The 27,412-nt window shown below is 54.2% G+C and overlaps 2 protein-coding genes across 4 annotated transcripts in view; one reads left to right on the plus strand and one right to left on the minus strand.

Annotated features, from left to right (window-relative positions):
- ANKK1 (ankyrin repeat and kinase domain containing 1) overlaps nt 1-6,108 on the plus strand; it is a gene marked incomplete at its 5' end in the record, with an annotated part of 19,150 nt that extends 13,042 nt beyond the window's left edge. Inside the window, 5 exon segments of the mRNA XM_088843371.1 lie at nt 1,778-1,870; nt 2,622-2,694; nt 2,872-3,068; nt 5,583-5,646; nt 5,783-6,108. Coding sequence (XP_088699497.1) covers nt 1,778-1,870; nt 2,622-2,694; nt 2,872-3,068; nt 5,583-5,646; nt 5,783-6,108 — 753 coding nt within the window.
- DRD2 (dopamine receptor D2) lies at nt 5,596-18,372 on the minus strand. 3 transcript variants are annotated; one of them, XM_088843446.1, is made up of 7 exons: nt 18,057-18,372; nt 12,696-12,798; nt 11,435-11,571; nt 10,060-10,250; nt 9,080-9,166; nt 7,236-7,563; nt 5,596-6,445 (listed from the first exon to the last, which is right to left on the minus strand). In XM_088843446.1, exons 1-7 carry the CDS (start codon nt 18,343-18,345, stop codon nt 6,252-6,254), a joined length of 1,329 nt encoding a protein of 442 aa, XP_088699572.1. In that variant the 5' UTR covers nt 18,346-18,372; the 3' UTR covers nt 5,596-6,251. The 3 variants fall into 3 exon arrangements, with proteins under 3 accessions (XP_088699572.1, XP_055278459.2, XP_088699571.1); XM_055422484.2 differs by having other exon boundaries at nt 12,696-12,805; nt 18,061-18,366; XM_088843445.1 differs by lacking the exon at nt 9,080-9,166 and having other exon boundaries at nt 12,696-12,805; nt 18,061-18,345.
- Between the last annotated feature and the right edge of the window lie 9,040 nt (nt 18,373-27,412).

The following is a 27,412-nucleotide window of genomic DNA, read 5'->3' on the forward strand; positions in this document are numbered from 1 at the left end:
GGCCCTTCTCCTCCCAGTGTGGGTCAGAGGTCTTTCAAGACCCAACTCACCTGTCCCTGCCCACGAAGACTTCTCCGAGTGCCTGGATGGAGACAGTCACTCTGTCCCAGCACTCCCTACAGCGAGGCTCCTGCCTGGGTGTAAGCCATCGCTGCGTCTGCTTATTTCCCCATTCTGTTAATACCTGGTTCTTCCTCCACGCTCCATCCATGCCTCCTGGAGCAGGTACAGGCAGCAGGGTCGTTACTGTAGCTGAAGGGATGGAGGTAGCTGCCAGGCAGGGCTGAGGTGGGGAGGGAAGGTGTTGGGGGCTGGGTAGTGGAAAGATCATGGACTTTGAAGCTGGGCCATCCACTAGCATATGATTGTGTGTGTGTGTCAGTCACTAAGTCGTACCTGACTCTTTGCGACCGCATGGACCGTAGCCCGCCAGGCTCCTGTGTCCATGATGTCCTAGGCAAGAAGACTACAGTTGGTTGCTGTGCCCTCATCACACCAGCGTGTGACCTTGCTGCTGCTAAGTTGCTTTAGTCGTGTCCAATTCTGTGCAACCCTAAAGACGGCAGCCCACCCGGCTCCTCCGTCCCTGGGATTCTCCAGTCAAGAACACCGGAGTGGGTTGCCATTTCCTTCTCCAATGCATGAAAGTTAAAAGTGAAAGTGAATTCACTCAGTCGTGTCTGACTCTTAGCAACCCCACGGACTGCAGCCCACCAGGCTCCTCCGTCCATGGGATTTTCCAGGCAAGAGTACTGGAGTGGATTGCCATTGCCTTCTCCTAGTATGTGACCTTAGGCTGCTGAAACTTTCTTAGACTTGGTTGCATCATCTAACAGCTTATCTAACTTGCTTGTGATAATAATCAGATGCCCTGTGGTCAAAGGGCAGGTCTGTTAGTAAGTACTTTTTTCTTGCAGTTTCTCCCAAGTCAGAGGAATTTTTCTCTTGGAAAAGGTCACTGACAACCCAGCCTTCTGCAGTCTTTTGTCAAGGACAGTCTTGGAAGGAGCTATTTTTTGTTGCCAGCCCATCCAGAGGAGGAAAGGGTGGCTCTCCTTCAGTACCTTGGGGTGGGCTGTGACCCTGACACCTCTTGCGACACACCTAAAGCAGTGTCAGGCCAGCTGGAGGGCAGGGCAAGCCCCATCAGTGGGTCGTGCCCCTTGACACACATCTGCAAGTCCCCAGGAGACGTACAAGGGCTTCCATGTCAGCAAAGTAAGGAGGGAGGCCATGCCTGCATCTACCAGGAGAGGGAAGGGTCCAGGCCTGACGTTCCAGTGGGCAGAGGCTCAGCGTGAGGGCTCAACCTGCTCTGAGGATGAAGAGAGAATGGCAGAGGGTGCAGGATGCGGCGGGGGAAGAGAGAACGGTCGGGATGGGGGTGACCCTGCTTTGGGCTTTTTGGCTCTGTGACCCAGAGCAGCACCTGCTGTGGGAAGAAACAGACCACAACACTTGTCTCCTCCAGGCAACTTCCTTTCTCTCTTGCCCACGCCATCCTTTCCGCGTCCTGGATGCAGCGCGGAGCCTGACCTCCATAGACTACACTCATGGGGCCAACAGGACAGTGTGTGCAGTTGGACCTGGTCAGGAAAACCCTCCGAAAGAAACCCCCTGCCTCTCCCATGTCCCAGGTGGTACCACCTCCCCACCCCCAACTCTCGCCTTCCTCGTCAGTATCTGACTCCCAGCATCTGACCCTGAGGATCCGGGGGGTTGTGGGGTGTGGGGGGCTACCTTCCTCACTCCAGTCCCCCCCCACACACGTCTGCAGACAGAGCCCCGGGTGAAGATGGCAGAAAGCACCATCGAGTGTGGTGGGCACACAGCACTTTCTGTGCACTCGGAGCTGCATGCCTCCAACCACGTACAAGTCCTTTCAAGACGCCCTGCAGGCCGGGGGCTGTGCCCAGCAGCGCTCACCCTGCATTGTTTGCCAAGGAGCGGATCTGGGATGGGAGAGGTAGTGGGAAGCTGTTCCTACCAAGTGTGCCCTTCTCCCCACCCCCCAGAGATCCACTAAGCCAGCGTGGTCCCCCTCTGCAAAAAGGGTCTACTCTCTCCCCGCCAGCTTCCTACTTCCCTTGATCCCCCCAGAACTGGAGGCAGGGAGGGATGCCTGGTTGGCTGGAGGAAAACTTCAGTCACACTGATGCCCAGCCTCCTGCCTACTGCTACTGAAAACCCACTAAAACCCACTCCTCCTAACCTGCACGCCCACCCCCAGCACATACCCATGTGGTCCAGCTGCCCAAATGGTCATTATTCTATTCACAGTCATTCTACGGGCCACATCCTAAAAGTCTGGTCCCAAATGGTTTTCTTTTACTCTCTCCTCTTTAAAAAATTTTTTTTCCTGACTACAGAGCCCTCTCCTAGCTTCACTCAGGGCTGGTCAGGGAAGGGGCTGGATGAATAACATCAGATGCAGATTTGAAAGGCTTGGGCTCAAAGGCCAGCCGTGACACCCAACAACCACTCTCCCTACTTAAAAGGTCTCTCCTCTGTAATGGGGGGTCATATGGACTGACCACTGAGGCTCACGAGGAGGACAGGACGGCGTGGGAGGCAGAGGCGGCTGCTAACGCCATGCACACAGCCTGGGTCCTGGGGCCCAGGAGGGCGGAGAGGCGGGGGCACAGGCCGGGCCACACATCCCCAGGACCGGGGTGGTGTGGGAAGGCAAGCCAGGTAGGTGGGCACCCTGGCAAGACCCCCAGGGCACACCAGTCCTCAAAGGCCCTGGGTGCAGGCAGCTGACTGCCCTGTTCTGAGCCCACCTGGAGCAGAACGTGCAGTCACTTCCAGGGGAGCCTCCGCCCCACCATCAAGGAAGTCCTCTGCCATCAGACTTCCTGCCCTCGCCAGGTCCCTACCTATCTGCTCCCGGGTCAAGGCACGCTGGGGCTGCTACCTCCCGAGTCCCCCTCGCCACCTATCACATGCCCATGACCGTGGTCGCCGCACCCAGCCGGGCCTCTGCCCAGAGCTTTCACCACTGTCGTGTGATTGTCGGGCTAATGCCCGACGTCCACTGGGCTGTGAACTCTGCAAAGGCAGGGACGGTAACCCCCTCCTTCACTGCTCATTCCTAGCGCTTCGCTCAGGGTCTGGAGTACCGTAAACAGTCGCTCAGTGAATAATCTCTGAGTAAGACCGTGCTGGGTGGATGGATGGATGAATGTATGCAGTTCATCCTGCATTACCGCCTTCTCAATTCCTGGGACATCTCCTGAGCCCGCGGCCACCTGGAACTCCTCCAGAGCCCAGCAGGGATGAATAAGGGACTGAAGCTTTGGAGATGCGTGGCCACAAGCAGACATCTGAGAGGATGGCTGCACAGCGCCCCACCGTGCCCGACCAGGAAGGCTCCTCCCTTAAGTGGTGCTTCCTGGCTGCACGCTGGGGGAGGGTGCCCAGGGTGCAGACTCCGTGTACCATAAAGGCAGATCAATGATCCTTTGATTAAAAGGCCTTCTACAGACAAAGACGGGCACGCAGGCAGAAGCACAGGGGAATGGCCAGAAAAGAGAAAATCAGAGGGCTGCTATGCCCAGCCTGGGGCTCCCTTCTGCCCTCGGTGATCGGGGCAAAAATGGGCTGTCGGGCCCTCTGGGGAGACAGCCAGAGCCTGGGCCACTCCCTTTCACCTTGGTGCTCCTGGGTCCCCCGCCATCCATCCCTTTGCCCCCGAAGCACTGAGCGGGGAGGAGGTGGAGCCCAGCCCTCCCCCTGCCCACTCCAGCTGTCAATCTGCTGTCTGGCACAAAGACTTGAAGCCTCGTGACAGCTGTGGGCAGCTTTCCCTGCCCCGCCTCCCACCCCTGCCTGCCCTCTTCCCCTCTTCTCCTGTCAGCGCTCTTCCCAACCTGCTCTCAGGCTGCCTTCCCTCCCTCCCCTCCCTCTTTCCTCCCATCCCCCCTCCTCTCTTTCTTCCTCTTTATCTGTCTCCATCCTTTTGTCATCTCTTCCACCCTGTGTGACCCCCTAAGATTTCTAATGATAACAGGAGTTTTTAAGCTCCCCTTCCAGGTCAAGATCATTTATAGACTCTGTGTGTGTGTATGTGTGCGCGCGTGTGCACACGTGTGTGTATGTGCAAGTGTGTGCATGCACGCGCCCTCATGCATGTGCCTTGACTCTGGGCTGCGTAACAGAGCTGAGAGGTCCCTGGGGGTTCTAACCCCCTTGGGGGCCTAATGCCTTTCCCAGGAGGGGGTGGCTGGGTTATCGACCCCCTCCCCTGAGCTAGACTAGGAGCCTGCTCTGCCCATCTTCTGGAATCAGGTGTTCTGGGGACAGGAACCTCTCCCAGGGCTTAGCACTATGTTCAGGTTCAGGGAGATCAAAGTCCATAATTAAGTGTTCAGGGCAAGTCAAGTGCTCCAAACTTTTGGTGCTAAAAATATTGTATTTAGCATGCAAATTATGCCCTGACAGCTCCCAGGAGCCTGAGCCCGTGGGTGCCAGCACCTTGTTTGTTACCACCGCTGTTATTCTCAAGGCGGTAAGAATATTCCTCCTTCACCGGCTTGACTTATATTTCATTTTTTAAAAGCTAAACTTCTGTTGTTGGGTCAGTGCTGAGTCGTGGCCCCAGAAGGCTCGGAGCTGTGGCCAGTCTGGAGGCCAGGAGGCAGGAGGACAGCAGGCCACGTCGCGCAGTAGGTGGGTCCTGAAGCCAGACAGGGCGAGAGGCAGACACGAGCCCGGGCAGGGCCGCGCCTCGAAGGCCCCTGTTTCCAGAAGCCTCGTCTGCCCTGGTGGGTGAGCAGGGCTGAAGCCTGGGCTTGCAGAGGTGCTCAGACCTGGAGAGAGGAGGCGAGAGGCAGGGGGCAGTCTGGCTTGCCCTGCCGCTGTGGTGCTTTAGGGAGCCCTGAGAACTACACACAATTCCCACTGGAAATGTTCTGCCCCCCCATCCTGGCCGACAGTTGAAGCTCAGGGCCACCCCCCAGCAGCACTGAGCGCTCAGGTCCACTGGGGAGGAGGGGCTGGGATAAGCAGGACACACACAGGCACGTGCCTCTTCTCCTGGTCCTCCCGCCACAGACCCTGTGCTCCTCCCCACCCCCAGCACCCAGTCCTGTCCCTCTGACAGTGTCAGGGCCCCCCCGCCCAGGGTCTCGCCGGCTCGCAGACCCACACACACAGAGCCCTGGCCACACCCGATGCGGAGGACGGAGGGGACACTGCACCTCCCCCACCTGAGGGAGCCTGGAGGGGACTCTTGTCAAAATTTTATTAGTGTGGATGATGTTACAGAGTGTGGGGCCTGAGGAGAGGCGTCCCCTCTCCCCTCAGCAGCTGCTCAGCCATGGGCTCCTCTAAGGCAGAGGCAACAGAGAAAGGGGACGGGACTGCAAAGAGGCAAGGGGAAGAGAAAAGGACAGTGGTTTGTGGCAGAGGGTGGCAGGCCCCCTGCCAAGGACCCCAGACACCTCCAACCCCGGCCCCAGACATGTGACAAGCCTGCCTTCTCTGCCAGAGCCCCCGCTGGCCCAGCATTTGCTAAAAGAAGGGCTGTACCCGTGTCCGTCAGCAAAGTGGGCTTGGAGTGAGGGGTCCTGTCCACACAGGACCACCCCCCCCATGCCCTTGGAGACCGGGGCTCCTCCATCTCAGGGGCGTGGAAACCTCGTGGTGAGCGGGTGGATCAGGACCGCTGCTGTGGATAACTGAGCGGCTCCTGCCAGGCCAGGTGGGAGCAGGGGTGAGGAGTTTGGACTTCTGCTTCTCTGGGGTCCGTCCAGACCTGGGGTGTATGCGGGTCTCCCAGGCCTGACACTGCCTGGGGCCGTGGCCAGAGCTCTGGCTTCTCAGGTGTGGGCCCTGGGGGCTGTGACTGTCCACCCCGTCCCACCGCCCGCTCCGGGGCGGCCGGTGAAAAACCAGGCCTCCGAGCCTCGATGCTGGCCCCGCAACCCCAGAGCCCCAGAGCAAGGTCGGAGAAGGCAGCGGCGTCTTTGGTGCCAAGGAGAGGGTCTGGGTGTGGGCAGGGGGCCCCGTGAGCTGCCCCTGAGCCCGGGGTCCGCCCGTGGCGCCTCGCTCTCTAGCGCTGGCGGTGCTAGGTGTGCGGACGGTGCGGGGCGGGAGCCAAGCTAACACTGCAGGGCCCGCGGGCGAGGACACGGCCGAGGCTGCCCTGCGCCCCCCTTGCCCGCGGCTCCCGCGGCTCCCGGGGCCCCGGGCGGGGCCGCGGGGCAGGGAAGGGAAGAGGCGGGCTGCTGTGCAGGTTGGCAGCAAGGTCAGCAGTGTAGGATCTTCAGGAAGGCCTTGCGGAACTCGATGTTGAAGGTGGTGTAGATGATGGGGTTCACGGCGCTGTTGACGTAGCCCAGCCACGTGAAGGCGCTGTACAGCACGGGCGGGATGTTGCAGTCACAGTGTATGTTCAGGATGTGGGTGATGAAGAAGGGCAGCCAGCAGATGATGAACACGCCTGGGGGAGACGGCGGCGGTCAGGGGGCCGGGCGGGGGGGCCGGGAAGGGCGGGCCCGAGGGCGCCGGGGTGGGGCAGGGGCAGGGGTCCCGGACCCCATCGCTTGCTGCAGCCCCGCCCAGGCACCGAGGTGCACGCCCTCATTTAGCTCGGGGGAGGGGGGTGGGGGGTTCCTCACTGCCCCTTTAATTGTTCACAGCGTCCGTTCCACTGGGTCTTGGTTGAGGCAAGTAAACGTCCTGATCCCTCAACAACAGCAGCATTAACAACAGTGCAGGGTACTGACTTGCAGCTGTAAAACGCTTTCACCGCCATCCCTCACCTGATGACCACAACAACCCTAAGAGGCAGTCTACTCTGCTGACAAGGAGGCTGACAGAAGTGACTTACTCAGGGTCACTGGGTTCTCAGAGTCACGATGGTACACTGGTCAAGTTCAGATTCTAGAACCGGCATGTGCTTACATGTATGCTAAATTGCTTCACTGGTGTCCCGACTCTGTGAATCCTATGGACTGCAGCCCGCCAGGCTCTTCTGTCCATGGGATTCTCCAGGCAAGAATGCTGCCTGAGTTTAAATCACACATCCTCTCTGATCAAGTTAACAAGCTCTCTGAACCTCAATTTCCCCATCTTTAAAATGAGCATAATTATAGCATCTACCTAGTCAGGTATGTCACTGGGTTTGACCTGTGCCTGAAAAGTGCCGCTCCTGTGGTAAGGGGGCCTAAATTGCTGCCAGCCAGGGTCGGGCAGGGCCAGGCTGTGGCCAGTGGCCAGGGTCGACTCACCGAGAACAATGGCGAGCATCTGGGTGGCCTTCTTCTCCTTCTGCTGGGAGAGCTTCCTGCGGCTCATGGTCTTGAGAGAGGTCCGGGTTTTGCCATTAGGCATGGACTGGATCTCAAAGATCTTGGCAATCTTGGGGTGGTCTTTGGCATGCCCGTTCTTCTCTGGCTTGGCGGGGCTGTCGGGTGTGCTGTGGAGGCCGTGGTGGGATGGGTCGGGGAGGGTCAGCTGGTGGTGGCTGGGGGGGATGGGGCTGTACCGGGTCCTCTCGGGCGGGCTGGTGCTGGAGAGCATCTCCATCTCTAGCTCCTGGGCTCGGCGGGCGGCCTCCTGCACACAGGCAGAGAGCACTGGGTGGAGCCAGGCAAGCTCTCAGCCCTCAGCCACCCAGCCTTGCTTGGCCTCCCTGGCCTCAACTGGGCTCACCTGGCCTCACCTAGACTCCGTTATCTCCTCTGGAGACCCCTGCAAGCATCCCAGGGTCCCTCTGCCAGGGAGGCAAGGGCTGTGTGGGTACAGGACCCAGGGCCCACGGCAGCCTCCGCTTGCCAGGTCACCCCCAGCCCCTTCCTGGAGCAATCCTCAAGCAGCCTCAGTGATCCCACCACCACTCTGTGGGGGCTTCATACCGAGGCACTTCTCTTCCAGGAGCTGAGCAACACTTGCCAAGTGCCAAGCTGAGTGCCAGGAGCCAAGCTGGATGCTGAGAGTAAGTTAGTGATTGACATTTAGTGCCTGCCTCTCCAGGAGCTCATGTTCTAACCACAGAGAGGGCACCCTATTCTTCTTGCCCCGGCTGACCCGAGGCACTTGCACCAGCACTCACAGGTGAGCTCCACTTCTCCTGCTAGACTGCGAGAGGTGCCGAAGGGCAAACCCCTCTATCCCCACATCTTCCCTGCTGGGCTGATCTGGAGGGCCCTGATCTCAGGTCTTCACAGCTTCCCAGGTCCCTCCCCATGCCCCCTTATTCCAGGTTTTGGGGTCTCAGCCTGGGCTTTTGAAATGCAGCCTCACTGTGCCCTGATCCTTGCCCTCAAATGGTTCCTTGGAATCCTGCCCTTGCAGGTGAACATTGACTGTTCAGATGACAAGCAGGGACCCTGCTTGCTGAAGACACCTGACCTGGACTTGGTGTACAGTTTCCGTGTGTTCCCTGGCCCTCATCCTCTGCTCGAGCTGGGGGAAGGGACATCTGCTGCTTGGACCCCGGTACTACTATCCCTGGGCAAAGCTGAGAAATGCTGAGATTGTGGGTTTCTGGGCTCTAATTACGGGCTGCACTGCACTGTAAGCCCCGAGTCCTCTGCTCCCTCCCTCCTGCCACAAGCTCCCAGCCTCCGGCCCCCAAACCTGCCGGGCATAGGTTTCAGAGAGTCACGTGGGTCTGGGCTCAGCTATTCATTCTCTCGCTAACTGTTTAGCCTTGGGTGAGTTACCTAACCTCTCTGAGCCTCTGTTTCCTCTTCTGTAAAATGAAGATCCATAAAATCAATAAGACTTACCTCTCAGGGTCGCTGTGAGGATTTGATGAGAAAATAGAAAGATGGTAGGTATTTAATGAATGGTCATAGCCATTAATATTATTGTTATTGGCCAAGTGCTTTCTCCCATCCACCTCCTTACACTCAGGGTACTTCTCTGTGCCCAGTAGAATTAATTGAGCTGTCCGGTTCCACGCCTACTTATGAGTGTGTGTGGTGAGCCTGGCCTCAGCTGAGGCAAAGTGGGGGTCCTCGGAGGGGCTTATCCCTCGGACCAGCTGGTGAGGTCTCTGAGAATCATGGCAGGTCGTTTCCCTGGAGGCAAACAGACCAGGCTCTGGGTCTCTGACCTGAACACTTACCACTCTCCGCCTGTTCACTGGGAAACTCCCATTAGACTTCATGATAACGGTGCAGAGTTTCCTGTCCTCTGGGTGAGTACAGTTGCCCTGTGGAGCGAGCCAGCACACAGGTCATGGTGGGGAGTGCGGTGGGGACAGAAACGCAACACAGGGTAGTCAGACTGGGCACGGGAGCTCAAGGAGAGGCAGAGATTGGGAGGGTGGGGCCTGAGGAGGCACCTGAGGCAAGGCTGAAGGTCGGTACTGTGATGTGATGAGGTGGGCAGGAGGAGGGACAGCAGCACTCTGACTTTTATGTGGCACCTGCTAAGGATCTGGCACCCTACTGGGCACGCCCAGTCCCTCTCATGCTGAATCCTCAAGACCACCCTGTGAGATCCGGATTCTGATTCACACTTAACAGATGAGAAGACTGAGGCTCAGAGAGGTTAAGCAACTTGCCCGAGGTCACTCAGCAAAAAAGCGGCAGTGCCAGGATTTGAACGCCATGTGTCTAAGCCCCAAGCTCTTATTCCTTCTGTGCCCACATACCACCTTCGTCAGGCAGGGCTGAGTGGGGAGGGAGGGGAGGAAGAAGTCACAAGGGTGGAAATGCAAAGGGGGCAGAGGAGGGAAGCAGGTGAGAGCAGGTGAGCAGAGGAGGAGGAGCACGGAAAAGAAAGAAGATGGGATGAAGGCATCAGAGGGCCGGAAAGGGAGATGGAAGGCTAGAGGGAGCGAAGGAAGAGGAAGGAAAGCAAAGGAGAGGGGCAAGCCGTTGCAGAGAGCTGCTGCGCTCAGACAAAGGTTTCCTCCCAGGGGGTCTCCACCCGCTCCTGCCCCCTCCCCACCTCCCCGTCCTGGAGACTCAAGCTGCCCATTGAGGCCCCAGCTCTGCAAGTGCCCTCCTCGTGGCTCCTTCAGCCTGGCCCGCAGCCCATGCCCCGCGCCCCGCACCCGGGTCACTTGAGGCAGAGGCATGGGGGAGGCGGTCTCGGGACCTTGAGCGGGGCCTTCAGGTTGGCCCGGAAAGCCCGGCTGCTGCGCTTGGTGTTGACGCGCTTGCGGCGCCTGCGGAGGACGATGTAGATCTTGATGTAGACCAGCAGGGTGACGATGAAGGGCACGTAGAAGGAGACGATGGAGGAGTAGACCACGAAGGCGGGGTTGGCGATGATGCACTCGTTCTGGTCTGGGGGAGGGGAGGAAAGCCCCGGGCGGGGGGGAGGGTGCGTCAGCGAGGCCCCCCACCTGGGGCTACAGTGCCTTCCTGCCGCCAAGGAGCAAGGTTACAGAGAGCAAGACTAGATGCCTAAGGTGGCCTGGAAGCGTTAGATGGAAACAAACGCGCAAATCAGAGCATTAAAAACAACCGTGAACAAAAAGCTGCTTCCAAGTGTTTCCATTAATAACCCCTCTTGCTTCCTCATTGCTTTTGTCATCCGTGAGCCCACAAGTGGAGCCAGGGTTTTTTTGGAAAAAATAATGGGAGAAAACAATTTTTTAAAAGTTGATTATTATTGTAGCTTTTCCTGTGTATTGCGAGGGAAGATCCGAGACCTTTTAATTTTAGGAACAAGACAACTTGGTCCTCTTTGCTGAACTCAGCCTGTGTTCCACCGTCTTTCCAAGTTCCCTGTCAGATCTAGCAGATGACTGTGCTCTCTCCCAGGGCCTTTCCAGATTAATTCAAGCATGTTTAGCCCCATTCCTGCTTCTTGAAGCTCCCAGGACACTTAGATTTTGAACCACATGCTTTTGAGTCTTCCTTGTGTCCTGTCCAGTAATGGTCTCCAGAGGCACACTGGCATTATGTGCCAGGCATTATGTGGGGCATTATGAGCCTCCAGAGGCTCCCATGTGGCGGCTGTGCCTTCTGTGTCTGAGATGCTCCTGACTGCCTCACACAGGACCCGGTCACAAGGGCTAGCCTCTTACTTTCTTCTATATTTTCTGCTCCAGGTGGCTCAGGCCTGGCCTGAGTTTGGCCAGCCCTTGGGGCTGCAGCTTCATTATCAGGGGTGATGGAGGCCCAGCAGCCTCGCACCCTGGGTGAACACAGACAGGCACAGACATGCAGTCCGCCAGGCTGTCTGGTCGGCTCCGATTTAATAAACAAAGTTGAAAATCGCCAGGCATCCTCCTGAAACACTATCCCCATTCCTCACCCAACCCCATTGTGCTCCGAGCCATGTTTCCTCTCTGACCTTACCCGGAACAATGCCGGAGACGTGAGTCAGCTTGACCCAGGAGACTCAGCCTGGCTTCAGTCCAGGGTGGTGAACAGGCTCTTGGTGGGCCACCACCCATGTCCACGCCAGGGTTCAGCTCCCTCAGGAGCCAGTTGAGGCCCAGGAGGACAGAGGCAGGACTCACCTGTGTTGTTGAGTCCGAAGAGCATCGGGCAGGAGATGGTGAAGGACAGGACCCAGACGATGGCGATCATGACGGTGACTCGGCGCTTGGAGCTGTAACGTGTGTTGTAGAGCATGGGCATGGCCACGGCTGTGTACCTGCAAGGGTGCACGGTGTGGACCCTGAGTCTGGGGTGCAGGCCCAGGGACTCCTCACGCCACAGAGACACCCCACTGTGGGAGGATGGAAAATCGGTCCCCCTCCTGTTTACCCTAAATCACCCCTTTCCTGCCCTGGACTTAGCAAGGACGTCGATGACACTCATCAAGTGCTTAATGACTGACAGGCTGCCATTCTGTCCCAGACTGTGTCTACCACTCCAGCCTCCCCGCTTGGATTTCAGGTTTCTTGAGGGGCCATGGCCTGGGTCGTTGCGTCTTTGAAACTGCACCTGCTGCACCTGTGCGGGGCCCACGGAGGGCAGACGTGTTTATTGATGGATTGGTACCTGGGCCCCATAAAGCAAGAATTAGGTCTCATTCAGCAGAAAAGAGTGACAACGGTAACTGTTTATGATGCCACACATGGTTCTACTCAGCACTTCTCTGACATCAGCTCCATTCGTCTTCCAAGAATCCTGTGAAGGGCAGAGAGCCAGGGCTTCTGGAAGCCCATATGACTTGTGTGTGCAAATTACTGCTGCTGCTAAGTCACTTCAGTCGTGTCCGACTCCATAGACGGAAGCCCCCCCAGGCTCCCCCGTCCCTGGGATTCTCCAGGCAAGAACACTGGAGTGGGTTGCCATTTACTAAAAGGCTCCAAATGTAGAACTTAGCAAAGTAAGCTGAGCCTGAATCCCCTTGGCCAGGTGCCCTATGCGAGAGACAAAACGCTCAACTGACGGTAGAGTCACACATGGGCAGGTGTCATCATGTTGGTTTCTAGACAGTGAAACTCAGGTTCTAAGAACATCCACAATCTGCCCAAGGTCATGTGAGTAAGGAATGAGAGGGCCTCCTGCAGTCATGTCGAGCGCTTTCTCTTCTGTGCTGATCGCTGTCCAGGGATTCTTGGTGGCATCATTGTTCACACACTCCTCCCTTTATGGGGTCTGTCCTCTGCCAGCCAGACACACATGCGCACACACATGCATACAGACACGTGGACTCGGGCACACAGCCAGCCGTACAGCATCATGGATAGAATCTGACCCTGCAGGAGAGGCAGGGCAGCCCACAGGGTGAGTGGTCTGGGTCACCTCTCCCGCCCTGGCAGGGCTCACCTGTCGATGCTGATGGCACACAGGTTCAGGATGCTGGCTGTGCACATCATGACGTCCAGGGTGACAAAGATGTCACAGTGAATCCTGCTGAATTTCCACTCGCCTACCACCTGGAAACAAAGCAACATAATGGGTGGACAGCAGAGGATGCCGGCCCATGCCCCAGAGCTTGGTCTCCTGGGGCAGGTCTCTTGGGGAGAAGGGCTCAGCTAAGGCCTGATGGGTCTCAGTGATGGGTCTCCAGCCTGGGGAGAAAAGGGGCAGCCATGGGGAGTTTTGCTTGTGGGTGAATGAGGTCCTTGTCCGGGTCACCTCTCCTCCTAGACACATAAGGCCACTCACTTTGTGCCAAGAAGTTTGGGAGAAGAAAGATGATGAAATTATACAAGTGCTTCAGCTTTGAACCTTCATCTGTAAAACTTTTGTGTGAACACCTTATGACTCTCGAGTTACCAATAGGGAAACTGCCCGGGAAAAGGGTGGGGACTCGCCCGAGGCCTTCCAGCTCAGTTTCTGGACGCGCCCTGGCCCAGGTGTCTGGGGGTGGCGGGCTGGGCTGCTCCCTCAGTGCCCAGCATGGGGTATAACACAGAGCTGGGGCTCAGGAAGTATCTGTGAAGAACAATGGTGATTATAAAACAGTGAAGACATTTCTACTCCTTGCTGCACTTGGAAAATGAATGAGGGGGAAGCTTTAGGAAGAACAGAATGGGCTAGGGCAGATGTGTAATAAATCATCCCTGGTTCAGTGCAGAACCATGAGTCCAGCTTATGACACAAGCATTTTGCACCCTTCTTTCCCCTGACACACAGTCACATACCCCACACGCACACCCCCTCCCCACAACTCCCCTTTACACATACAGACACACACACTCACTTAGCAGGCTACCCTGGCAGCTGTGGAAGCTTGGAGCAGCCCCATCCCTGGCGACAGAGTCAAGACAGGGAGATACAACTTGGTCCGCAACCTATTGGAGAAAGAGGAGCAGGAAAGCCCGTCCTGGCGATGGGAGCAGAAAAGTAGCTGCTCTGTGGGGCACAGAAGGGCTAGTTACAAAGCTCATTCTCAGTGCTGCCCTCTTAGCTGCTCGCAGGCATAAAACCAGTTGCTGGCGTAAGGACAGTGATGGGCAGGGCATGGAGGAAACTTTAGCTTTTCCTGGAAGACAGGAAGCCTCTTGTGTGGCACTGCCCTCTCTGGGGCTCACGTGGGACAAGGGTATCTAAGCGCTGGCCAGGCAGGCACGCGGCCAGGGTCGGGGGTATGGGATAGGAGGAGCTTCACTCTCATCAACAGAGTCTACCTTTAAGGCACCCCTGGGAGAGTCCCAGGCACACCTGGCTCTGTGCCCACCTTGACATCCTCCTAGGGTAGGACCAGTATTTCCAAGCTGCTCTCACCCACCTGGCAACCTAGGTCCGAGATATCAGGGTCGTCTCCTCCATCCTCCTCGCTTCCTTCCCTCTCCCTGCCTTCCTTACTTCTAATAGACACTTACTGAGCATCTTATTATGTGCCCAGTTCTGTTCTAGACTCTGGGGCACAGCGGTGAACAATCCTGACAGTCTTTAGGGAGCTTTCAACCCCCGTCCCTAAAGCGTTTCCCAGAGCACAGAAGAAGTGGGAGCGGGGCTTCCTGCAAGGTCCCAGGAACAGCTGCTCTGGAATGCAGGTTGGGGCTTCTGAATCAAAGGCTTGAGAAAGAGTGTCAGTAGCCACTGTTTATAGAACATTTCCTGCGAGCACTTTACCTCATTTATTGTAACTGAAAGCTCATACAAGAGGGTGCTGCTTACGCCCACTCCTGGATGAGGGGTGAAGTTCTGGAGTACACCCAGATCGTGTGCAGCAGGGCCGGGATTTGAAGCAAGTTTTGGGGGACAGCACATCCTATGCTCTCTCCTGAGCTGCCTTGGAAGGGACCGTCTAGCTTGTCAAAAGAGGAGACAGTTGTGTAAAAAGTCCTTAGATAAACAAGGCTTTCCAGGTGGCGCTAGTGGTAAAGAATCTGCCTACCAATGCAGGAGAGGCAAGAGACACGGGTTTGATCCCTGGAGCAGGAAGATCCCCTGGAGGAGGAAATGGCATCCCACTCCTACAGTATTCTTGCCTGGAAAATTCCATGGATAGAGGAGCCTGGTGGGCTGCAGTCCGTGTGGTCACAGAGTCGGACACGGCTGACTGAGCACAAGCACTAGATAAGCATAAAGTGGGAAAGGAGCGATTATAACTGCACAGGTAGACTAACTCGAGGTCAGGGAGGAAAAAGATTTGTCCAGGCGCTCCTGGTGATTTAGTAGCAGAGGGAGGACTGGCCCTCATGTTTGTTGCCAGTCCCACTCCAGGGCTGTTTCCTCGGAACCTTTGACAACGTTCATCAATATCCTTGCTCACATGAGACTAGGATCTGCAGAACGGGCTTTGTCATCTCCATCAGACTCCACTGTAATGGCCCTGCCGGGGTCTCAGACCCCAACCCCGAGGATGCTTGTGGCTATTGACCAAACCAGTAACTGTGATCTGAGTCTGTTCCCTCTGCTCGTCTGGAAAATGCACCCAGCAAACCCTCCCTTCAAAGGACTGTGAGGCCAAAACAGCACATGTCTTCTCTCAGCTTCTCCAGATGCAAAGTGATAGGGTCAAGATCAGAACCAGGTCCTCTCACTCCAAAACCAGTGTGCTTTCCTTATTCTGAGCAGAATAAAGGATGCACATCCAGTGCCACCTAGCAGGGTGCCGACTGATGTTATCAGAGGATATAACATCCCTGGAACTGGAACTGGATGGAAACTTCTGGACAACCAGAGCATCTCCTGGAGAGAACAAGTATCGGCTGAGAGGATGCTTTAACAGGATATTGGAATAGGGTGAGACTCCACTTGGGACACTCTAGGGGCAATAAGTAACTGGGATGAGGTCATGTAAGCAAGGCCCGCTGTCCAGCTCTTGTTTTGATGGAAGAGTTTGAGCACTGCCATCTGAACCACTTTCCACTCTCCCCTGAAACACTGAGCTTCACCTTTAAAATAATGTGAACAGATATGTTTAAAATATCCGTGTGACGGACTTAAAGATTCCTAGGTGCCCTAACGCACACATGGGGCCCTGCCTTAGAGGGTCTAGGTAGGGGTGGTGGGTCTGAAGGTCCCAGAACCCACGCCCAGAGCCCTGGGAAGAGCATGCCTTCCTCTGGAAGAGGGCATCTCTTTGCCTGGCCACGGGGAGAGTCCTTCAGTGTGGAGGAGGGTGACAATCTATCGTCACCTTCATCTTCATCACCGTCGTCATGGCTACTTTCACACGCTGCTTACTGTGTGCCTGCTGCCAGTCTAAGTACCCTTTGTATATTAATCCACGTGATTCTCAAACAACGCTTATGACGTAAGTACTGTGATGATCTCCATTCTGTAGATGAGAAGACCAAGCACAGAGAAGTCTCTTGCTCGGCCAGACACCCATCACTTTTTTCCTACTTGTCTGTGGCCTGGGAACCCACTTCCTGGGAGCAGGAGGGGAATAGCCCCAAGAATCAGAAAGGCGTTCTGGAGTGAGAGGCCCTCAGACAGGACGTGGGATGGACCGAGGCTCGGGGTCCCCGTAAATGTGCCATCAGGGAGGAAGCGGATGCCTGGCCCATGGTACCTGTGTGTTTTTAGCTTGTGTGGTTTCTATTGTTTGTTTCTTGCTGGTTCTCTCTTAACATTCTGGTCTCTTTGAAAGCTACAACCTGTCTGGGTCATGCCAAAGGAAACCAGGGGAGTGATGGCCCAGAGCTCCCTGAGGCCGTGACAACAGGAGGCCCTGGGGACATGGAGACAGAGGGACCAACGTCCCCTCCCCACCTCTGCTTCTTCTCTGGATGTCTCCTCTGCTCAACCTCAACCAACAACAGTTTCTTGTTTTCTTTGAAAGGTGGAAGCCTTTCCCTCCCAGGCAGGGGCTTGCCTCTACAGCACAGGTAATTTCCCCTCGCATCCAGGGCAGGAAGGTCACGACACAGAGATCTTAGTGACCTTGGCATCTGAATACCAGCCCAGCTTCCCATGCAGCCAGATACCACCCCAGAACCCTGGGAAGAGAAAAGGGCACCCAGCCTGTGCCCACCCCAGTCCCCTAGTCCCTCCCACATCTACCTGTCACCTCTAGACTGTGTCCTTCTGGAGGCGGGGCCCTGCTTTGGGAATCCCAGTGGTTTCTCCCTTTGCTGTGTGATCTGGATACAGACAGGCAACTTCTCAAGAAGGACCAGCCTGTGCCCACGCCACTGCCCTAGACCCTCCCACCTGTCAGTTCTGGGCAGTGTCCTCCTGGAGGTGGGGCCCAGCTTTGGGAATCCCAGAGGTTTCTCCCTTTGCTGTGTGATCTGATTACAGACAGGCAACTTCTCACAGCTTCTGTTTCCCCTTCCTTAAAGTGCGAAGAATGGTATCAACTCAGGAGCAGCAGGAGTATTTGCTGAGAGTGGGTCTATAAAGAGCGTGGTAGCTCCTTGCCCACAGCAGGGGCTTCGGGCTAGGTGGGATCTGTCCCCAGACGAGCAGTGGGTCACTGTGGGGTCCTTCTTGAAGAAAGGAGCTGGAGTGCAGTTGACAGCCACCTCAACCTCGAGGTCCCGGACACACGGTGGGGTGGGGAGGCAGAGAGGAGAGTGTGGAGCCACAGCCCCAACTCTGAAGTCAGGGGGAGAGGGGTGAAGACGTCAGGCCTGGGAGCACGAGCCTCTGCCATCCTCAGGGAGCCTCGTCAATGGCTCCCATTCTCCAAGAGACCTAATGATCCAACTCTGGGGCCCTGGCTCCAGTCACCATGTGAGGCTGGAGAAGCACCTAACTTCTCTGACCATCCAGCTCACCATCTAGAAGATGCCGTGAGGACTCAGTGGGGAGATGCTGTCTTTGAAAGACTAACGCAAGGCCTCACACCTAGTGCATGCACGCTTCGGTTATGTCCAACTCTGCAACCCCATGAACTGTAGCCCGCCAGGCTCCTCTGTGAATGGGCTTCTCCAGGCAAGAATACAGGAGCAGGGTGCCATTTCCTCCTCCAGGGGATCTTTCTGACCCAGGGATCGAACCCGCATCGCTTACATCTTCTACACTGGCAGGCAGGTTGCTTACCACTAGCACCACCTGGGAAGCCCCTGGCATTTACTTAGTAAGCACCTTATAACCCATAGTCAGGACTGTTAAGGAGATGATCCACCCATTTTTGTGAGACTGAGCCCAGAGTGGAGAGAGGGCCTTCCTGAGAAGGCACACTCTGGATGGGTACCAGTGAGGAGCCTGGACTCCTCACTGGATGGGAACCAGTGAGGAGCATCTCCAGGGGAGGTGCCAGAGCACTGCAGGGGCCCAGACCTACCTCCAGGTAGACCACCCAGGGCATGACCAGCGTGGCCACCAGGAGGTCAGCCACAGCGAGGCTGACGATCAGATAGTTGGTGGTGGTCTGCAGCGCCTTCTCGCGGGACACAGCCATGCACACCAGCACGTTGCCAAAGACGATGATGAAGATGAGCAGGGTGAGCAGCATGGCATAGTAGTTGTAGTGAGGCCTGTCAGCCTTCCCTTCCGACCCGTTGAAGGGCCGGCTCCAGTTCCGGCTCTCTGGATCATCATCATACCAGGACAGGTTCAGCGGATCCATGGGGGCAGCGGGGCCACTGGGTGGCCAGGCTCTGGCCAGGAGAAACGGACACAGGGAGTGAGCAGGAGGACCTCCCAAAGCATCCTGTTACCCATGGGAGGCTCGGGGCTAACACCCACCACTGGAGGTTAAAAGAGAATTCTCCAGCCTCAGGATTTTTAGTTTGCATCCAAAAATTTTCCTGAAATATTGCGGCCTGCTGCCACTCTTCTGCTAGCAAGTTCTTGCTGATGGTAAAACAAATGAGAAAGTACCATTTTTTTAAGTATAATAAAATCAATGAGCTTGAAAAGAACTGATCATTTATTCACCCACTTATTCAACAAACAATTAAGCACATCCCATGCCCCACACAAATCCGCAAGGAATTCTAACTTCTAGTGGTAAGAACAGAAATATGCATTCATTCCCTCTTGATTCTGTAATTGCTTATTGAACATTGTTCCATATAATTCCAGAAACAGGCAGGAAAAAAATATACATAGTTCTCCAGCTCACATTCTAAAATAAACAATAGCCAATTAACCAAGCAATTAAAAGTCTGAGTGGTAGGCGTTAGAAAATGGAATGAGGAGAGAGACACAACCTAATTTAGGAATTCAAAGAAGGCTTTCCTGAGGAAGTGATGTTCAACAGACACCTGCAGGGTGTCATCAGGTAAACAGTTAGAAGCCAGGGGAAGGGTCCAGACATAGGAAGCAGGTAAGCAAATGATGGAGCTGGAGAGTGGGTGCCATGTGAGAGGGATAGCGGGGGATCCGGGGCAGCTGGAGCGCAGAGAGTTTGGAGCGAGTTGAACCGGAGGCTGCAATGGGCTTGATCCTAGAAGGTTTTATAAATCACTCCAGGAGCTTAGACTTGACCTCAAGGGCAGCTGGAGCCACCTGGTGAGACTTGCCTTTGAGAGAGAAGAGGCTGACTGCCGTGCAGAGAATAGAAGGGTGCTGCTAAGTGAAGAGGCAGGTCACCAGCTGCGAGGCTGCCGGGACCCCAGGAAGAGCCGGTGAGGTTCTGCCTTTGTGCTCTGAGAGCCCTGAGAAACGGGCATCTCATCTCAGAGGGAAAAGACTTCCTGAGGGAGGCGTCATCAGAGATGCAGTAGACAGAGGAGTGAGCTGGGCAACTGAGGCCAGGGGCTACGTCCCAGCCAGAGGGAACACAACGTGGTCCCAAATAGCAATCAATTCTGTTTGGCTAAAACTGTACAGCACGATGGAGGAGCTGGGGAAAATTAAACCAGAAGGCTCTTCGTGGGGCCAGAATGGGTCTTATAAGCTTGGAGTCCCTGAAAGTCCAGGTGCAGAGGAATGATTCCATTGGATTAGTGTTTAGGAAAGGTTACTAACGGTGCAGTCAGCGGGGATGTTAGCAGGAAGTGAGGTTGTGACTGTGATTCAGGTAAGAGATGGTGGTCTTCTGAATGATGGCATGGGAATGAACATGGGGAGACATGTTCAGAGTCAGTAGCTAACCTGTCGATTTCATGGAATTTGGTCACTGGATAGATGTGGGGTGGGAGTGGGGGTGGGCAAGCCGGGAGAGAAGCAGACGAGGATAACTTCAGATTTCTGTATTGGGCTCTGAGAGGCTTGGAGATGCTTCTTACTGAAAAAAGAAAGCGGAGGGGCTCAGAGGCAGCAGGCATGGATGAGCCTGACAGCCTGTGTTTTGGTTGTGATTGAAACATAATGCACACATAATACAGTTGGCTCTCCTGCTAACAAAAGTGTTCCTATTTCACACAATGGAACTAAAATGAACAGTGCTTCAAGGCATTCCATACAGAACTCCACAACTTCCAGGTGTTTTGCTACCTGAACGGGTTTGAAATCCAGCAGTTTATTCCAATCGATCTGAACAAGGTACAATATCCAAATCAGGGAGGAGGGCACTCCAGCCTTGACGGGTCAGAGGGGAGCCCTGGAGAAGGGTCTGCCCAGCTTCACCTCGCTAACACATCTGCTCTGCCAGCTCTCAGCAGAGGAGTATAGACGATGTCCAGCCCACACCACCACTCCAGAGCCTATTGCTGCTGCTGCTGCTGCTGCTAAGTCACTTCAGTCGTGTCCGACTCTGTGTGACCCCACAGACGGAAGTCCACCAGGCTCCCCCGTCCCTGGGATTCTCCAGGCAAGAACACTGGAGTGGGTTGCCATTTCCTTCTCCAATGTGTGAAAGTGAAAAGTGAAAGTGAAGTCGCTCAGTCATGTCCGACCCTTAGCGACCCCACGGACTGCAGCCTACCAGGCTCCTCCGTCCATGGGATTTTCTAGGCAAGAGTACTGGAGTGGCTTGCCATTGCCTTCTCCACCAGAGCCTAGTAGGGGAAAGCAAAATGCCTAATTCCATGTGGAGTGATGAGGAAAGCCACCCTTGCAACAAGTCTTCCAGTTCCAAGGGAGCGAATCCCTGTGCCATGTGGAGGCTGCCCTCCGCAAAGCCCACTGGCTCCCCTTCCCATTTGGAGCACACAGCAGGAGACCAGCATGTCTGTATTGATCAGGCAGCAGGGGCTGCTCCCATGTTCATTTACTCCATCAGTATCTATCGAGCTTGCCGGGCAGAAAGCACTGTGCCTGCATGGCCAGGGGTCTGAGAGGTCAGAGACACACTTGCTTCCCCACGATCCTGACTGCACCTCTCTGCCCGGCTCCTCTCTTTGGTTCCTCTCTCTGTAGAGCCAGCGGCATCTGCAGGGGACTCTAAGCCCCCTGGCCCTCCCATCCCACCCATTCTCCATGCCCAATCAGACTTTCATTTCTGCAGCGCAATTCTGACCCTACATATGATGACAGCTTCATCTGCCTGCAAAGGATGTGACCGCTTGCCAGGTTTTTTTCTTTTTTAGATACACTATCTCATTTACCCTCAAAATAACCTCTAAGGCTTGTAGTTCTCATCCTCACTCTACGAATCAGAGGAAAACTTCTTTCCCTTGCCCCTACTGGCCAGTCCTACGTATCTTTCAAAGCAAGCTCCTCCCAGAATCCTCCTGTCCTGGAATCTGTCCCAAGTTCTCCTGGCTGGACGACCTTCCTCCTTCCTGGGGACTCCCAAGGCATTGCCTCATGGTTCTGTTCTGGAACATTCTCCATTCATGCGTCTGGTTCATTTGTATTTGTGTGTGTGTGTGTGTGTGTGTAAGCATCTCCAGGGTTACACCGTATCTTGCCCATCCTCATCGTATTCGTGGGATAAACAAAAAGCATACTATCTTGTTTTTCCCTTTTGACTCTTAATGCTATGATCAACGGGCAGTAAGTGTTTAACATATGCTTGCAGAACTGAATCAAAGGGTGAGTCCAATTGGGAAGAAAACCCCTCCACACTTGAAATGTAACTGCTAGCGTAACCTATCAGATCAACAAGTGACAAAGGGGAAATGCAACCCAAGAATATCATGGGTGTTACACGTTGGTCCCCAGAAAGCAGACAACATGCAGATCTGCTGGGGATACAGGGATGCTCAGGCCCCAGGGAGCATGTGTGTGTGGGCAAAGCTGCAGTGTTCACGGAAGGCTTCCTGGAGAGGGGAGCACTTCAGCTGAGACTTACATTAAGGGTGCAATTTTGATGGCAAATGTGAGTACTGATGGGAGAGATGGGGAGCAGGGGTGGTGGCTGGGGGTAACACTTACTCCCCTTTGGTGTTGGTTACTCCACAGAGTAAGTCTTGCCAAAGGCTGGAAAGCCTCATGCATTTAATTTTCAAATTGAACATTTATCCTTAATTGTTTTTGTAGCTTTTTGCTGATACAAATGTAACATAATTACATTGCAGAAAAAAATGGGGAAGTATGGAACATGCCTAATTACCTGTAGACCCTATTAACCAGTGCTCAGAGTGAGCTCCAGCTTCTCCTGTGTCCTCAGCAACCTTCCTAATCGGGGCTGACATCTCTTAACCACAGGGGCTGCCTGACTGGCTCTCAGACTGATCTAGGATCTGGACATCAGCAAATCCACCCCCACAGATGGGGTTTATTGGCATGAGAGACACTGCTATAATATAGGGAGTGGAGACCAGAATACCTGGGTTAAATACCAACTGTAGCTCTCCTAACTCGGGGGTCTTGGCCAGGTATTTTGGCTTTCCTAAGCCTCAGTTTTCCCACCTGCAAAATAGGGACAGCAATTATTGTTGTGAGGATTGAGTAAAGTGATGCGTATATGGCCGGCATGGGTAAACCCTCATGGAAAAATCAAACCTTTGAGAAAACAAACCCGATAAAATAATCCAAAGAAACAAGCAATCAGAAAACAAGCCTAAGGTCCCAAGAGATGAAGTGACAGGTGCTGTCCAAATGCAGCCCATCAAGGTCAGAGGACCTGCTGGGCTCCTCCTGTGACACCTGGCTGCTTGTCCTTGGAAAGTGGGCTCTAGACGAGGAGAGAATTCCAAGATGCAGCAGTCGAGCCCTTGGGAAGGAATGAAGGAAAAAAAAGATAAAGTGTATTCCCGGACTGTGGTTGCTGGATGAATCTGAAAGGCCCTCGGGATGGGGTAGCAGCTGGCCTGGAAGGACCAGCTCTCCCAGCCCACTTGCTCCTCACTGGAGACTGCCGTAGTGCCTGATGAACTCTGGACGGAGGTTCGTGACATTGTACAGGAGACAGGGACCAAGACCATCCCCATGGAAAAGAAATGCAAAAGAGCGAAATGGCTGTCTGAGGAGGCCTTACAAATAGCTGTGAAAAGAAGAGAAGCGAAAAGCAAAGGAGAAAAGGAAAGATATAAGCATCTGAATGCAGAGTTCCAAAGAATAGCAAGGAGAGATAAGAAAGCCTTCCTCAGTGATCAATGCAAAGAAATAGAGGAAAACAACAGAATAGGAAAAACAAGAGAGCTCTTCAAGAAAATTAGAGATTCCAAGGGAACATTTCATGCAAAGATGGGCTCGATAAAGGACAGAAATGGTATGGACCTAACAGAAGCAGAAGATGTTAAAAAGAGGTGGCAGGAATACACAGAAGAACTGTACAAAAGATCTTCACGACCAAGATAGTCACGATAACGTGATCACTGACCTAGAGCCAGACATCTTGGAATGTGAAGTCAAGTGGGCCTTAGAAAGCATCACTACGAACAAAGCTAGTGGAGGTGATGGAATTCCAGTTGAGCTATTTCAAGTCTTGAAAGATGATGCTGTGAAAGTGCTGCACTCAATATGCCAGCAGATTTGGAAAACTCAGCAGTGGCCACAGGACTGGAAGAGGTCAGTCTTCATTCCAATCCCAAAGAAAGGCAATGCCAAAGAATGCTCAAACTACCGCACAATTGCACTCATCTCACACGCTAGTAAAGTCATGCTCAAAATTCTCCAAGCCAGGCTTCAGCAGTATATAAACCGTGAACTCCCAGATGTTCAAGCAGGTTTTAGAAAAGGCAGAGGCACCAGAGATCAAATTGCCAACATCCGCTGGATCATGGAGAAAGCAAGAGAGTTTCAGAAAAACTTCTATTTCTGCTTTATTGACTATGCCAAAGCCTTTGACTGTGTGGATCACAATAAACTGTGGAACATTCTGAAAGAGATGGGAATCCCAGACCACCTGACCTGCCTCTTGAGAAACCTGTATGCAGGTCAGGAAGCAACAGTTAGAACTGGACATGGAACAACAGACTGGTTCCAAATAGGAAAAGGTGTACGTCAAGGTTGTATATTGTCACCTTGCTTATTTAACTTATATGCAGAGTACATCATGAGGAACGCTGGGCTGGAAGAAGCACAAGCTGGAATCAAGATTGCCGGGAGAAATATCAATAACCTCAGATATGCAGATGACACTACCCTTATGGCAGAAAGTGAAGAGGAACTCAAAAGCCTCTTGATGAAAGTGAAAGAGGAGAGTGAAAAGGTTGGCTTAAAGCTCAACATTCAGAAAACAAAGATCATGGCATCTGGTCCCATCACTTCATGGGAAATAGATGGGGAAACAGTGGAAACAGTGTCAGACTTTGTTTTTTTGGGCTCCAAAATCACTGCAGATGCTGATTGCAGCCATGAAATTAAAAGACGCTTGCTCCTTGGAAGGAAAGTTATGACCAACCTTGATAGTATATTAAAAAGCAGAGACATTACTTTTCCAACCAAGGTCCATCTAGTCAAGGCAATGGTTTTTCCCGTGGTCATGTATGGATGTGAGAGTTGGACTGTGAAGAAGGCTGACCGCTGAAGAATCGATGCTTTTGAACTGTGGTGTTGGAGAAGACTCTTGAGAGTCCCTTATACTGCAAGGAGATCCAACCAGTCCATTCTGGAGGAGATCAATCCTGGATGTTCATTGGAGGGACTGATGCTAAAGCTGAAACTGCAATACTTTGGCCACCTCATGCGACGAGTTGACTCACTGGAAAAGACTCTGATGCTGGGAAAGGTTGGGGGCGGGAGGAGAAGGGGACGACAGAGAATGAGATGGCTGGATGGCATCACCGACTCTGTGGACATGAGTTTGAGTGAACTCCGGGAGTTGGTGATGGACAGGGAGGCCTGGCGTGCTGTGATTCATGGGGTCGCGGAGAGTCGGACACGACTGAGCAACTGAACTGAACTGAACTGAACTGAAGACAGAATTAAAGGTAAGGTGCACCGTTGTCTTATGTACCACTCAGAAAGAAGAAATGCCATCAAACTCCAATACAGTTCTTAGATGGCATTGATTGTAAAAGCCATTATGACTTCAGAGACTTTAAAATGTCGGAGAGGATCCACATCTTAGAATGCATAAAATAGTGACCTACAGGCATTTCTCTGCTGGCATTTTCTCAGGAGGAATTTTCTAAGAAAACCTGTTGGTCCCCAGGCTCCCCTGCTCCAGCCCTATCCCCAGTCCTTTCTCTTTTCCTTCTGCCCAGGGCTCCCAGGGGCATCCATCAGAAGATAGAACAAAGGAGAAGCCAGGCTGTGGTCTTTCTCACTCCAGAGGCACCCCTCCAATTCCTGCCCCTGCCCTGCCCCTCAAACTTCATCTGTATCAGAACCTGTGCCTGTCAGGGGAGAGGAGAGCTCTAGGTAAGTCTGGTCTGGCCCTGGGTCTAGAGAAGCCAGGTGAGACCAGCCAGGTGAGATCAGGGGCTCCTATAGGTGGAAATACCACACAAAGCTGGCTCCCTGGATATGCCAGGATGGTCCACATTTCTTGCTCTTTTTAAAAAAGGAGTTAGGCTTTATGTATAACCCAAGGAGAAGTATTCTTACAGTTAAAAGACCTCAGATAAATCAGATCACATATTATTGAAAAAAAAAATGTTTTGTCAGAACAAGAATTTTGATTTGGGATTATGAGAATCTGATCAACTTGCTCACCAGCCTCCACATGCCACGTCTGTCTTCCTCCCTGGTGGCTCCTGCCACATGCATAAAAGCTCCAAGCCGCAGTCCCCAATCAGTGTCACTCAGTGAGGTCCAAACACATGCACGGTCATGGCCACTTCTAAGCTCTCAGGGGGGTTAACTACCTGGTTCTGTCTCGTGGAGAGGGATGGATGATCTGAGTCTGCTGTGATGGACTGAACTGTGTTCATACAAAATTCATATGAAGTCCTAACCCTCAGCGTGATCCGATTTGGTGATGGGGCCTTTGGTCATGAGAAGGTCACGGGGGTAAGGGACCTCATAAGGGTAGGGATGTGTGTGTTAGTTGCTCAGTCATGTCTGACTCTTTGAGATCCCATGGACTGTAGCCTGCCAGGTTCCACTGTCCATGGGATTTCCCAGCAAAAATATTGGAGAGGGTTGCTAAGCCCTCCTCCAGGGATCTTCCCGACCCATTGAACCCGGGTCTCCTGCATTGCAGGCAGACTCTTTGCCAAGATTCTTTCCCAGGCTCTGAGCCACCAAGGAAGCTTGAGGGTAGGGGTGGCTGCCCTAATAAGGAAAAACACCAGAGAGCTTGACCTCTCTTTCTCCCAGCCATGTGAGCACACAGTGAGCAGCAGCCATCTACCAGCCAGGAAAGGAGCTCTCCGCACAGCCTGACCACCCTAGCCCCCTGGTCTCGGACTCCCAGCCTCCAGAATCATAAGAAAAGTAATTTCTCTCATTGAAGCCCCCCAGTCTAGGTGTTTTATGAAGGCAGCCCAAGCGAGCTGACAAAGACACATGCAGATGCCAGGCCTCACTCACAGAGTGGTCGCCTCTTCCCCTAAGTACCATCCTCACTTGGGCAGCAAAGTGGGGCAACCATGCCCTGGCCCCAGCCTCATCAGCAGAGGCGCAACTGCAGGTTGGGACAACTATGCCCTGACCCCCAGCCTCATCCAGATGTGCTCTGGCATCACCTGGGCTTTTCTTCCTTAACTGCCTTAGTGTGGGGGAAAGTGCAGGGAGCCAGGAGCGAGGGGAGAGCCCATCTGTGTGGGTGCCTGCAAGCCTCTGGCCTTCGGAGCCGGAGCTCACCCGGGCCTCATGTGTCTTCAGGACTCACTGCCCCATCCCTCGTAGAAGGCCAAAGACCTACTGAAAGATCTTCCAGAATCGTCCACGCTGGTGGTCAGCACCCCACCATCATGCGTGCCTGCTACATCGCTTCAGTCATGTCTGACTCTTTGCGACCCTATGGACTGTAGCCCTCCAGCCTCCTCTGTCTGTGGGATTCTCCGGGCAAGAATACTGGAGTGGGTGGCCGTTTCCTACTCCAGGGGATCTGCCCAGCCCAGGGATCAAACCCACGTCTCTGATGTCTCCTGCATTGGCAGGCAGGGCCCCTCCGTCAAGTTCTCCCTAATGGGCCAGTCTGACTCCAGCCTGGTGTGATCCTGCTGTCTTCAGAGTCTCCGAGGCAGAGTTTCCTCAGGAGATGTCTAGGAGGATGGCACTGCATGGGGCGATCAGGGCAAGTGGACTATGGACCTGGGCTTTTCCAGCCCCAGGGCCTCTGCCATTACAGTGCCTGCTCTCTGGCTGTTAGCATTTCGTGTGTGTGCTCTAATTTGAAAATAGGCCAGCTCTCAAGCTAAGTCTCTGTGAGCCCAGACAGCCACCTGGGGCTGAACCGGCCCACCAAGAGGGCCCAGGCCAGCAGCCCACCAGGCTCAGACCCGCCCTTCCTAAGGGGCGGGGAATGG

The sequence above is a fragment of the Moschus berezovskii genome, chromosome 14 (assembly GCF_049115385.1).
Source record: "Moschus berezovskii isolate FMDL1 chromosome 14, NW_MosBer_1.0, whole genome shotgun sequence".
Taxonomy (NCBI): domain Eukaryota; kingdom Metazoa; phylum Chordata; class Mammalia; order Artiodactyla; family Moschidae; genus Moschus; species Moschus berezovskii.

Coding starts and splice junctions, on each gene's coding strand:
- DRD2 (XM_055422484.2), bottom strand. CDS start 18,345: ATGGATCCGCTGAACCTGTCCTGGTATGATGATGATCCAGAGAGCCGG. Junction 11,572..12,695: donor TGTGCCATCAGCATCGACAG/GTGAGCCCTGCC, acceptor GCACCCTTGCAG/GTACACAGCCGTGGCCATGC. Junction 9,167..10,059: donor ACCTGAAGGCCCCGCTCAAG/GTCCCGAGACCG, acceptor CTCGCTCCACAG/GGCAACTGTACTCACCCAGA.